This window comes from Pleurodeles waltl, chromosome 3_1, assembly GCF_031143425.1.
Source record: "Pleurodeles waltl isolate 20211129_DDA chromosome 3_1, aPleWal1.hap1.20221129, whole genome shotgun sequence".
In the NCBI taxonomy this organism is placed as follows: domain Eukaryota; kingdom Metazoa; phylum Chordata; class Amphibia; order Caudata; family Salamandridae; genus Pleurodeles; species Pleurodeles waltl.
The window spans coordinates 922,512,155-922,525,922 of record NC_090440.1 but is presented as its reverse complement, the minus strand read 5'-3'; the positions used below and the strand labels follow the sequence as shown (position 1 = coordinate 922,525,922).

The following is a 13,768-nucleotide window of genomic DNA, read 5'->3' as shown; positions in this document are numbered from 1 at the left end:
CGTGGGATATCCATCCTTCAAAGGGGAAGTTCCTAGTCCTCTTCTTTCTTGCAGAACTCCAAGCTTCTTCCAACAGGTGGCAGCTTCCTTGCACCCTCAGCTGGCATTTCCTGGGCTCCTGCCCACTCTTGACACTGTTGCGACTATTGGACTTGGTCCCCTTGTCTTACAGGTACTCAGGTCCTGATATCCACTGTTGTTGCATTGCTGGTGTTTGTTCTTCCTGCAGAATCCCCCTATCACAACTTCTATGCTCTCTGGGGGTAGTAGGTGCACTTTACACCTACCTTTCAGGGTCTTGGGGTGGGCTATTTTTCTAACCTTCACTGTTTTCTTACAGTCCCAGCGACCCTCTACAAGCTCACATAGGTTTGGGGTCCATTCGTGGTTCGCATTCCACATTTGGAGTATATGGTTTGTGTTGCCCCTATACCTATGTGCTCCTATTGCAATCTATTGTAACTTTACACTGCTTGCATTACTTTTCTTGCTATTACCTGCATAATTTTGGTTTGTGTACATATATCTTGTGTATGTAACTTATCCTTATACTGAGGGTACTCACTGAGATACTTTTGGCATATTGTCATAAAAATAAAGTACCTTTATTTTTAGTACTTCTGTGTATTGTGTTTTCTTATGATATTGTGCATATGAACCAGTGGTATAGTAGGAGCTTTACATGTCTCCTAGTTCAGCCTAAGCTGCTAGAAACACCCCTTCTACACTAATAAGGGATAACTGGACCTGGCACAAGGCGTAAGTACCTCTGGTACCCACTACAAGCCAGGCCAGCCTCCTACAGTTAGCACCCCACCTTATCACCCTCCAAGTGCTGTCAGGTCACATATTTCCTATAGTCAAGTGTGCATAGCCAAATCAAGGCAGTCATATGTTCTAGCTTTGCCTGTGCCAGTTGAGTGAGGGTGCTAGCATCTTGCACAGAAGTGATCTCTGTGGAATGTATGCCAGCTTCGAGGTTTGTTACCTCCCTGTGTTGCACCACTGTTCCTGTAGTTTGGACAAAAAAATATTCGACTGACCCCACCCTGGCAACCACTTCTTCGCTACAATTAAATAGGTCAATTTGTTTGCGAAGATTGTGCATCCTGAGTAATAAGAGTACTCCAGTGCCTCCAGGTATAAAAGGCACCAAACATTCACTACCTGTGTATGTGTTGCCCATTGTTAAAGGCACTTAATTGTCAGTATTGATTGGGCGCCCATAACAAGGGGGTAGATCTGTCTCGATCAGTGTCCAGAGCAATATTGAAGTTCCCTCCCCATATACATAGACAAAAGTGTTTGTGAGGAGAGAGGGTGTATGCGTGTCCACAAAGCAGCACTGGTTTGCATTAAGAGCATAAAGGGCAACCAGCGATAGCAGTGCTTAATCTAGGAGGCCCTCAAACACCACATATCTATCCTCCGGGTTAGTTCAGGATTGTTACATCATGAAGGGTACTCCCGTGATATTAAACAATGAGTCCAGTCTCTAACTCCCAAACCGAGGTTGACACACCAACTGGTGATCAGCCAAAGACATTGTACTGCTTCGATCTGTGGCTCCCTTAACCATGAGAGAAATGGTGGGGCATGCCTGGTTGAGATCTGCCACTGCATTAACACAAATCACCCTCCCGGCAACCTGTGAGAATTAGCGCTATTCATACGCACTGATCTAGCAGAGAAAACATCTCCCTCTCCCCTGGCCACCCCACAAAGTGGAGGGAGGGAGTGTTAATCGGTGGAAAACACTCCGTCTGCTGTCATTGGGGTTAGGTCTGTGCTGTCCCTGAGGATCGAGTCTGCCACAGCCAGGTCAGTCAGCATAGTCAGTCGGCGACCCCCAGGGGCATTCATTTCCCTGAGCTAGGGTTCACCATTCAAATGAAAGTATTATTTCCTTTTAATCATCCCCCCTGGTACTCAAAAAGTAAATACGTTTCAGAAATATCCAGGAGATTTGTAATCACACTCTCTGGGATCCCTGTTTCTCGCCTACTCATGGGTGAGTTAAAAAATGCTTCCTTAGGGAAGCCTGCTCATCTTTAGAATCATTTTTAGTAAGCGAGGAAGTCCGAGGATGAAGCATGAAACTGGGTGGGTGTGTGAGGGCTTACCTGACATTTCTTAAGTGCTCACTATGAACTAACTCAAAGAACACATAGGTACTGTTCCCAAAACACATGTTCACTGATCGGGTTTCACTTTTTGGATTCCAGGTTATGTGTTGTAGGGCGAGAAACCCGATGCCCGATTTCCTCTAGTTTCTCTACTCTTATTAGTAAGGCCTTTGGCGTTTGGTGTACCTAGATTTCTCCATATGAGATCATCAGAAGGCTAAAGAGTCTCTAATTTAGCTTCTAAATACATGCATTTTTGCTCCCTATCGGTAGACAAACAAAACGGTTTTTCTGCGTTTCCTAAGGGTCTTAAAAAGGTGCATTTCCTTCTTTATCTAGCTTCCACTCTTTTGCACCCCCCCCCCCCCCCTTGTTTGTCCTGCTCTTTCCTTTCAAAGCTTGGTGCCAAGATGTGCTGTTGGGAATTTGGGCGCTGTAAAAAAACACCTCTTTCTCCTCCTCCTTATAATCATCAATGTTTGCTATTGTTGACAGATTCATAGCTTGGATATTTTCTTCTCATTTAATAGCGTTTATAAGCGAAATATTCAGTCGTCCCTGATTGAGAATAAAATCAAATCTTGTGACTCAAGCTAAGATAAACAGATGTTTCAGGCAGGGTTGCCTGTGTATGGGAAGAGATCAATGCACTGTGTGATGTCCGTCACCCGCAATCAGCGCTGTAGATGTGTCTTTCATTTTTATGTGGTCTTAATATAAAATGATTCACACAGACTGAATTTCAGACTTTAGCCTCCCACATGAAATGAACAGAACATGACACCCAGAACGGCAGATTTACCAATGCTACTGTTCATCGGACACCGAACTGTTTATCAGCACATTTGCACACCTTGCAAGGACCTATTTACCTACATCTATTTCATCTGGACAGGAACATGCTCATCTGAGACTACTGCAAACTAGACGGTGATTCCTTGCAACCGCTGTTGCCCAAAAATTGAAAGGACCATACTTAGCCACAAAATACTAAATAGACGCTGAGACACTAAATTTGCTGCTTACCTAGATAGTTGGTTTCTGAAGCAGGCGTCTATGGCTATTCTCTGCACATATGTATACACGTGTCCATAACAGTTTTAACTATCTGTTTGGAACTTTAGTGAGGAATGAGTTGAGGCCTCAGTTGCTCTCTCTGGCCGAGTCCATCTGCATAGCAATTCAAACTGTCACACAACCTTGCATTTCTTATATATCTGCACTGCAGCACTGGACACATCCACTGATCAAACATCAGGAACCGTGCTGCCACACTTTCTAAAGCTGTCTTCTAAAGTCTTCTTCTAGTCTTTAAAAAACATTTTAGCTAAAACAGTTGTGTTTGAATGAAGTGATATTGATGATGTTAAGAAAATGCCCATCAGGTAATTCAAAACATATAGTATGATGTTCTTTAATGCACATTGTTTGACGAGCCACTGGGTTGTCCACAGTGAGCTGTCATCTGCAAATCTTTCTTTCATGAACTTTTACATTTGGCACAAAGTGGACTGTTTAAGATGCTCTGCGTTACTACCTCTGCAGCAGATCAGTGCCAGAAGTAATTATTCAGACAAGGTTTTTTTGTCACCTGAACATTTTAACTATACTGAGTTATGTAGGGTAACATGGTGTCCCGTGCTTAAAATGTACTCAAAATAGGGCACACTCCGCAAGTCCAGCAATTAGGATGGCACTAAACTTGCTTCCCGTAAGTAGATTCTTAGGCAAACCATGCAAACGGCATCACATTTTTTTTTTATTTTATATTTTTATTTGTGGTTTTTCCTTGTGTTAGGCATAACCACTTAAATTGGCACCATTTGCTTAATCTTAGAGGTAACTGAAATAAGCTGCATGTCAAATTAACTTAACCCCGCATCGTAGGTTTTAAACAATTTTTTTTAAACTTATCGCATTGGTGGTTAGACATTATTAGAAAAGTAGTAAGTGTTCAATATACTGCTAAAGAGCCAACATTAGGACACAAAGTAGTCATTTCTAATAAAGGGTAATATCTAGGGTGGTATTATTCTATATACTAAACCAGCGATTTTCATCCTTTTGACTTCTGTGGACCCCCACTTTACCATTAGTGGAACCTTGGGACTCCCACTGAATCATTATTGGAACTCCATTGAGTCACTACAGGAAGCCGGGGACACAGGCCTAAACATTGTCAATCATTTAAATCGCAAAAAAAAACACAAAAAATACAGAAACCAGCATTCATCAAACACAAATGATAGCACATTTTATTTAATTTGCAAACAAATATAAATGACAAAAATACAATTTTAATAGGAAGGTTGGAGTTTTCCTTAATTGAAGCCACACATCGTCCATATTATATTCTGTTTGATGAACCTGCACTGCTCCCATGAATCAATCTAAGGATACTAATTTAATTTTTAGCCTACATTCACATTCCTTGACATTTACAGTACATTTTAGAATTTTCAAATGTACATTTAGCCACTTTATTTATATACACTTTATTAATCTGTTAATACTATATCATTTTCTAAGCAGTAGGGGACCCCAAGAAGAGGCTTTGTGAACCCCAGGTGTCACCTGACCACAGGGCGGGAACCACTGTGTTAAACAACCAAAAGGTCAACCAACATGCAAACACAGTTTAATGCTAGAAAACTGAGAGAAGGTGATAGAGCCACATAAGATATCTTAAGGTTTGAAATATGCAAACTTATATTGTACACATAAAAACAACAGTATTTAACATCTTGATTCTTTAGGAAGGCAAATAACTCAAACAGAATACAGTTATATAATTGAATTAGAGTAGATTTGCAGAGGTAGTTGTACTTCTATCATTTGCAATATTTTCAGTTAAAAATATATGCCATGGAGACCAGGCTTGCCAACCCATTTCTTTTTTTTTTTTTTAGGAGAGGGTACATGTTGTCATTTTGACATTGATGTATATTGCTCAAGGCATTTGACTATTTCAAAGAAAGATGTTTACCAGTTCAAAAGCAGCTAAGATCATAACATCAAAAACGTTACTAATGTTTCTAGAAGTAGTTGCAATACAGTATAGTATGTCCAACATAATTATTGTCCAAGCCAGGTGAACTGCTCCCTTTATAATAGGTTCAACTTTCTCCCAGATATTTTCTGAAATATGTTAACCTTATCGCAGTCATATGATATGTATATGAACCAATCAAGGTTTTACTATGCCAACAGTTCTTTGCAGAACCAAAGTTTGCCAAGACCCTGGAAGTGTCCATCGGGAAATGTTTAAGAAGAAATATAGTGGCTTGTTGATATTTGTGGCTCTTGAAACATGCAGAAGTACAATCCTTTTGTCGCTATAAATTAGGGCTTGCATTCCATTTTCCTTGACATCTAAGATCTTAAAGGAATCATCTGGTTCTCACATCAGATAATTTCGGACTGCAGCTGAACTTGCTGTTTTCCATCTCTCGATTTGAATGAAAGATTTTGGGGGGAACCAAGAGGACCTTCGGGAAAGACCTCTTCCATCACAGATCTTATTAACTTATTAATTATCATATACTGATTGTAACGGTTTTTGGTTAAAACAAATTCCTTTTTATCTGAATAAATGTTTTGAAAATACCTTAATTCTTGATGTTATGAAGTAACTGGATACCTAAAATGATCTAGTCTTCGTATTATGACATTTGGACATTGTTGGTAATACTTCATGTGGGTTCTTACCATTTTAACATACTATTTTACTAAACTGTTGTTGTATAGGTTGCCTTTTGGATACTAGGAATTCATGGAACACAAAGAGTTTAAAGAAAATGCTTTAGGCAAGATATTTTCAGCATTTAATCAATAAGGGTTCTCCTCAGGTGAACGTGAGGTGAAGTATAACTGCTGTTTAAGTAAAAAAAGCAAAAGGCTATTTTTCAAAATAAGCTCACTATGAAAATAAACAAACTTCAAATGAATGTGACATATACATTTTAGATATACATTATATATAATGTATATATATATATATATATATATATACAGAAAAACAAAGGTCACAGAGACGTTATAGTTGGATTCAGATTTTACGCACACAAAACCATAGAAAATCAGCAATTATAGTAATGGCTATCCCAAGTAACTATAACTCATGCCCTAAGGTAAGTGATGTAATGTGTGGGGTAATAAGCAGTCCATGGCAAAGGGCCCGAGTAATAGTTACCGAGCACCACCACATAACACTGCAGCTCGCCGGCGCGCCCAACAAGAGGGAGGGCCCAGCTGGAGCTAAAATATAAGTATATATATATATAATATATATAATCTAGTGGCGGTCGCTGCTAGGTAGTTAGTTAGGACCTAGTTTCTATAGAAAAAGTGTGTTTTGGTTTTCCCATATCTTTGGCGCCAGTTGACGAATCTTCAATACATTTTCCCAAAAAAATCAACAGTCACATTAGCTGCTGTATGGGAAGTTTCAGAGTGATCCATCAAGCAGGGGCAAAGCAAAAGGGGGGGAGGGTAAAAAAAAGGCGTGTTTCGCATGTTAATTCCCATAGGGATTTTGAACACTTATAACGCTTGAACCACTGGACGGAATTACACCAAATTTGGCATAAGGGGTAGCTCTTTGTCCAGAAAGAGTCTTTTTTGTGGTTTGGTGTAAATTTGTTGAGTAGTTTCTGAGAAATTAAAGCAAATCCAAATTTGTATATATATATATAGGGACTCAAAGGCTCTGCAAACCCTCATCATCGTGGTTTAAGATCTAATTGGCAGATAACACTTCAATTAGCAAGTGTTGTCAGCAATGCTAGGACTTCGCTTCAGCTGAGTTCCAGAAAAAAAGATGTAAAAAAAAAAAAAAAAAAAGATTGTTACACCCTGACCCCTTAGGTCTGGTGTTGGGGTCCCAGAGAGATGGGGGCGGAATGTAGAAAGAAAGCGATCGGAGATTGAAAAGAGAGAGAGAGGAAGGAGGGAGACGAAATGAATGGAAGTAAAGAAAGGGATTGTACCAGAAGGGACCAGAGCTGGTTTGGGCATGTTTGCCAGGGCTGGTTTTGATAAGTCCTGCTCGGAATGGCTCAATCCTCCTACAAACTCCTTTCCCAACAATTCACTGGACTTTGAGCAGTCCTGTACTGGCACTGCGGATAGCCTCTGGGACCCTCTTCCACACCTGCGTCTTCTCACCTTCAGGAGGTTTCTGAAAACACAGCTGTTTTAGCGTTACCTTACCTGACAGTCTTATAGCATCGCTCATAATAGCTACACCCTTCCTCTCCATTGTTCTCCTTTTTGTGGGTTTCTATGTTTCATGAAATATCTCTCCTTTTCCGCCGTAGCTTTTTATATCCTGGGTTAGTTGTAAAGCACACTTACATCGCCTTAGGTATTGCAGCACTATAGAAAATTTAAATAAAATGTATAGATAAAAATTAATTAGTATTGGTTGGAGGGGGTCTGATGCAGGATCACTTGAGTTGAAACATTAAAATCATGCTATTGTTACATCAGAAATTACATGTATTAACAGAATGCACATGCATTTTTTTCGTGATATTCTCATTATTACTTCCTGGCAATTTCTGCATATGGGAGGATCTCAAAATGTGTGGTTTACCATATCCAAAGTTTATGCAAGCAGTATTTGATTTAAATTATGCAACTGTGGCAGAAATATGCTGTAATTTCATTACTCACATCACTTCCGCAATGACAGACCCTCTCCAAATAGCTGTGATTATATTTTTTCAGAACATTGGAGGTGTTTACCACATACCTTTGGTTACTGCTATTTTCATGTGATATTTCCATCAGTTTAACAATTTAAATCTGATGGACGTACAACGCCGGAAATCTGGTGGATGTACACGATGTGCTATCATCTATGGGGTTTAAACACATCAAGAGGTACTTAGCATAAAGTTTTTTTTCTCCCAAATTTGGACTATGCAGATACGGTCATTTCTATGGTAGTTCCAGTTCTACAGGCCTGTGAAAATACCAGCATACATTGGGCTGAGTCTGAAAATCTGAAAGTAAAATGACTGTGTTCAGTCAATCAAACATTTATAGAGTGCAGCAAACCACTTGTGAGGGTCTTGAAGCGCTGGAGCTGTATGCTGCTGCGTGGAAGAATGACCATTTGAACATCCAGGTCTTTAGTTCTCTTTTGAATAGCTGGAGTGACAGTGTAGTCCTGAGGTGCAGGAGGAGGTTGTTCCAAGCCTTGGCTGCCAGGTGTGAGAAGGAGCATCCTCCGCTGTTGGCTTGACGGATCTGTGGGGGAAGGTGAGGCCTACTGAGTATGAACCTAGGGACTAGTGTTGTCCCTTTTTATGTTGCATAGAGTACTGCAGCCACTCTCCAAGCACTTCCCATTGAAAGTGGTCGAATTAGCACTGGTTTGGAACCAGTGAGCAGTAACGCCTCGTCAAGGCTTCGACCTTGTTACTGTCCACTCATACTTCAGTCATACCTCTAGGCGGCAGGCGTTCATGCACAGCTCAGTCACTGCTCTTTATAATCAATGCCACTGTCATACCGACTTGTAACACAGGTGTTGTGTATGTACACATTTATGCCTTGTATGTGTGTGTTCAATTCACTGCCTACATAACACACATGCACTCTTATGCAGTCACAGAAACAAACACATATTTATTATGTATGCGTATTTCTGAAATTTAAAAATCACTTATATATGTAAACACGTTTTCGCTTGACATACACACAAACGTGCACATACAGACAAACCACAAATACACACATACACGTACACACACATCACAGGCACACACACAGATACATGTGCACAATAATGTAGCCTTTATAAATGTGTGCAGTGCTTTGTTTTTGGTATGCATGCTTGGCAGAATGTGGAGTTGCACTCTTCACATGCACACACAATTGCTTGTGTGCTATTGTGTGAACTTCAGAAACATACACAGTGCTTCACTTCTCATGTTACTGCTTAAAGAAACGTAGTGTTTCCTTCTAGGTACAAGCCAACACACGCCACACATACGTTATTACTGTGAACTTCAGGAATGTATGCAGTGCCTCACATTTCATGTGTATATATAGAGGAACACAGGACTATGATACACACATACTCCATCACACTAGCATTCACTTGTGCACCTTAGTGTGGGCTTCAGATTTAGCGCAGTGCATTTAATTTCATAGGTACTTTAAGGAACATGATGTGCAACTCTACACACGCATAAGCACACGGGAACCTGCAACTGTGTGCATTAAGTGTGTACTTTTGATCTATATGCATGCTTTTCATGAGTGTGCTTAAAAAAACACTATGTTCCACTCAAGATACAAACACATGCATGCGCCTGTGCACATTAGTGTACACTTTGGATATTTGTGCAGTGGTTTCCATTTCATATGTATTCTTGTAGAAACACAGTGATTCACTTTACACAAACAAACAAACACATATGCATTTACTTCCAAGCATCAGTGTGAATATAATATATAGGCTGCGCTTCATCTTTCATGTGCATGAAACATGGTTGTCCACGTGTGCCACACAAGCGTGTGTGAGGTACTGAACTTTGGAAACTTACTCCATGCTTCATATTTCAGGTGTAGATCCAGAGAAATGTAGGTGGGTATTCACAAAGGTAAACTTAAATGTGAGTGTATCTGCATATGTACTTTTACTCTTACACTTTACAGTAAATGTAATACTTAGGGCTATTCACCTTTTACAAGTGTAAATTAGGGGTGAGCGAAATGTTTCATTCTGCCTGTGGAATTGGCAGAATTTTGTGACTCTTCATTACTCTTGTAACGTGGAGTTCCGGCCAAATTCCGCCAATCGCAACACAGCCCAAATTTTTTCCCCTCAAGGCTCCAGAAATGTGAGCTGTCAAGGGTGAGCAATATTTGGCGCCACTTAGCGCAATTTTTTAATGTGGGCGGTTGCAGTCAGAGGGCTGCTTCTTGAGTAGATTTGCTGCTGCTCAAGATGGTTTTCTACTCAAGCGGCAGCAAAATAAACTTGAATGGCAGCAAGCTCTTGTGCACCACATGGTGCGGATTGCACAGATTTTTTTGCCGCTGCTCACGCTACTGGTGCTAAATTGCAATACAACATGCATATTTTTGACATCTTGGAGGAACTTCGCACAATCTCTTTATGTAACTCCGTGGAATTCCATGGAGTGAATCTTCGTGAGTTCCACCCGCTCCTGTTGTAAATCACCTTAGGGTCGGACCGGCCTAACAGTTCCTGATGGGCTGGTCTTACAGGTCACTGTGTGTGTGTGTGTGCCATTTTTTTTGGCTATTTGTGGCCTTGTTAATTATTGTCTCCTGGGACAGTTTTTACTGTTGATTTCCCTGATAATAAAACAAACACTGCTTGCAGCAAGTTCAAATCCATGCAGTCGTCCATACCTTTCAAAACACTTATACGGCTTCTCTTTACAAGTTCAAAACTGCTGCCCAATTTCCAAACATGGGCCACTTTTTTAGGTTTCTAATTTACTTAAGGGATCACTTTTATTTTGGTGCCCGGATCTATAGTCTGTCCCAGTCCGACCCTAAGTTTACCACAAAATATAGGCTTACACCTCTCCACTCCATGAAGTGATGGTGGAGCCTAATTTACAAGTGTAAAATTACTGCTTGTAACTTTTCACAGGTAAGCGGAGATCTACACAGCTGGGACGGAAATCTCCCTATGATAAAGTATAGGGAAAAGCTTAAAAGTTTAGTAAAGATTTTTAAAAAAATAGTGAACATTTTTTATGATAAATAGTAATGTAAATTCATTTTAAATATCTGTTTTTAACATAGCACCACCTACAAAAATGCTACACAGCACTATTAACTTAATTTTGAATTAACTATATAATTATTTTGAATATAATAAATAAATAAAAATATTTAATCAAAATGTAAATAAAAAATTACCACTTAACATATAACATGTATATTTAGTATATATAAAAACAAATAATAAATTATGTGCAGACCCAATTAAATAATGATCTTAAAAAAAAGTAAAGCTACATTAATCATTGTAAAAAGGTTAACTTATTTAAGTTTTATTTAAATATATATTAACATTAAATACATGTTTTAAGCTAAAATAAGATAAATATAATTTAACATTATTTCCTCTGGAATTTGATTTTAAGTTCAAGCCTCCATTAATTTCTATGGGAAGGTGTTGCAGTAGCAGTGGTATGGTGGGTGTTGTTCAAGACTAACTCCAGCTCTGAGCTGCTATACATGTATTAGTGTTTTGCATCCCATTTGGCTGTAACAATCATAGAAGTGGAGTCTGTGAAAAGCTATAGGGTTACTCCTTTGTGGGTGGTGCATGTCCCTCCCTTAACCCCTCCTTTAACCTCTCTAATACCCTCCTTACTCCTCCCTTAACTCCTCCCATTTAGAAGCAAGTATTGCACATTTTGCAGCCACGCCCCATCCTTTCCACATTCACTACTAAACGCAGGCACACATGTGCGGATCTCCGCATGTAAAAGATAGGAGACATGGAGGTTTTGACATCCACATGTTTGTTAGCGAATAGCACTTTGCAGTAGTACTGATTTGGTGCTACTAACGTGCTATAAAAGACAGTTTGCACGTATGCTCCGTTGTGTTCATCTCCACACCCATAAAAAGCGCATGTGCGTGAACTTCGAAAATGTGTGTAATGCTTTGCTTTTACGTACGTTTGGAAACCGGTGGAATTATTGTGAACTTCAGAAACGAGTGTGTCGCCGCTTTGATAGTAATATATTTTAATTCTGTTGCACGCGTGTCTTTTTCGCCTTCTGGAGTTGCTTTGGTGTGTTTAACCTGTCACTTATAAGTGAATTCCACATTTTTCTTTCCAGCACCACAGAATTAATTGTCCATAGCTGTATAAGCAACACTCATTAGTAGTCACATTGGCTCTACGACGTACAAACCAAGCTCTGTATAAAACATTACGTAAAAAAGATGTACAGGCATTACGATTCCCTGATTATGGTCCAAACGCCTTGTTGTTTTTCCTTTAGCCTGCCTGCCTCAAAAACTTCCTGAACCACAGCGCCAAGAAACCCTGCCATGGTGATCGAGTGCTTTACAAACCCACATAACATTAAAATACTGCGAGGGTAAACGTGCATATTACAACATTGGCTTAACATGGACAAAGACAGAACTGCACCTGCTTCAGAGAACACAAGTTGTCATTCCAGTTTGTTCCGAAGAGGACAGACCTCTACAGAAAGCAGTAGATTTCCCGACAGGTCGGATGACGTTTGTTAGACTGAGTCTGCCATGGCCTTGCGCAGCCTGACTTGTGACTGACTCTGTTCGGTCCTAACCTTCTGAGAGTCACTTGGCATATGATTTGCCTTTTGCTTCATCACCACTCCTCTTTTTCACACCGACTGTCAGGATAGCCACTGGGTTCCCTAGAGGTCAGGCCTCCTTCGGATTTTTCTTTTCTTGTTTTTAAAGGCCGCTGTTACATTGAGCAGCCAGATTGCCTGGCAATGCTGAAATAACACCTGACTTACCTCAGTGACTGGCAACTTACTTCACCCTGTGTCCACGACACCTGACAATGGAGTCCAGGGTGCGTGAGCAGCGACGGGCACCGTGCCAGAGGGAAGACCGACAAACAGCGTCAGTCGACAACTGCAAAACTGAAGAGAGAGAAGCTTAGTCCTTGGAGTTCAGGGATTCCCGCCCCAGGATCGCCATGGAAACGCCTCATGCTAAGTGGAATAGCCACTAAACTGGGAACTGTTGTCAGTGTTCATCATTTCAAAGACAGCATATTCCGAAGTGTAAATATAGTCAATAAGCCCACTGAGCCCACCTATGTCCAGGTCCACTTCATCTCTGTGATTCCCTCTGCATGGTGCCCAGGCATTCTGCAAGCATCAGTGCTCTGCAGTGTGCCTGATACCCATATTCTGCTGGTTCCTTCTATCTCATACAGTATAGGACAGTGTAAGTCATTAGAGGAGATCTTAGAACAGGGTGGAGAATACTGTACCCGATAACATGCAGTAAAAAGATTTATACTTGCAGGAAGTAGGCCTCAGTGTGTTCCACTCCAGGAAGGTTTATCAAACAATATACCCAATACTGTGAAAGACGAGAGAAAAGGTTACTGCAGCCTTTCCACATAGAGACAGCTCTACTTTGTTTGAACATATAGCATCAGGCTCTAGGAACTGGTGCAGATGCTTCCCGTGAGCCCTTGTACCCACTCTCATATACGAACATCCAGAGTTCCCTGGGCTTCTCATTATTGACAGAATGAACTTCTTGACAGGACTTTCTTTAGCTCAAACTCATTCTTTCAGATTTTAGGATGAGAGCAGTTTGTGGAAGGTTATGGGGCCATTTTACAAAGGCTAATAACGTGACCGTGTCTTTGGAACCCATATTCCACGTTTTCAGGACACCATTGTTAGTTATGTGATGACCCGCTTCCATGGACTGCGTGTAGTGGAACACAGAAGGGAGATGGTAGTGATAGGGAGGTGGAGTGGTGACTAAGGGCACCATAGCTGTCACTGGTAAGTGGGCAACTAGGGGCAGATAAGGGACTACAAACCTCAAAAAGGCAGGTGGCAGTTCATGAATCCATGATGGGGAATGCGTCTTGTTAGGTGGGCCATGAAAAA

General features: G+C 40.6%; 1 protein-coding gene across 1 annotated transcript in view; it reads right to left on the bottom strand.

Moving 5' to 3' along the window:
* Nucleotides 1-8,564: 8,564 nt before the first annotated feature.
* Nucleotides 8,565-13,768, bottom strand: part of LOC138284764 (uromodulin-like) — a 47,462-nt gene continuing 42,258 nt past the window's right edge. Inside the window, exon 9 of the mRNA XM_069223903.1 lies at nt 8,565-12,775. Within this exon, the coding sequence (XP_069080004.1) occupies nt 12,663-12,775 (113 nt within the window). The 3' untranslated portion in view covers nt 8,565-12,662. The remainder of the gene's footprint in view (nt 12,776-13,768) is intronic.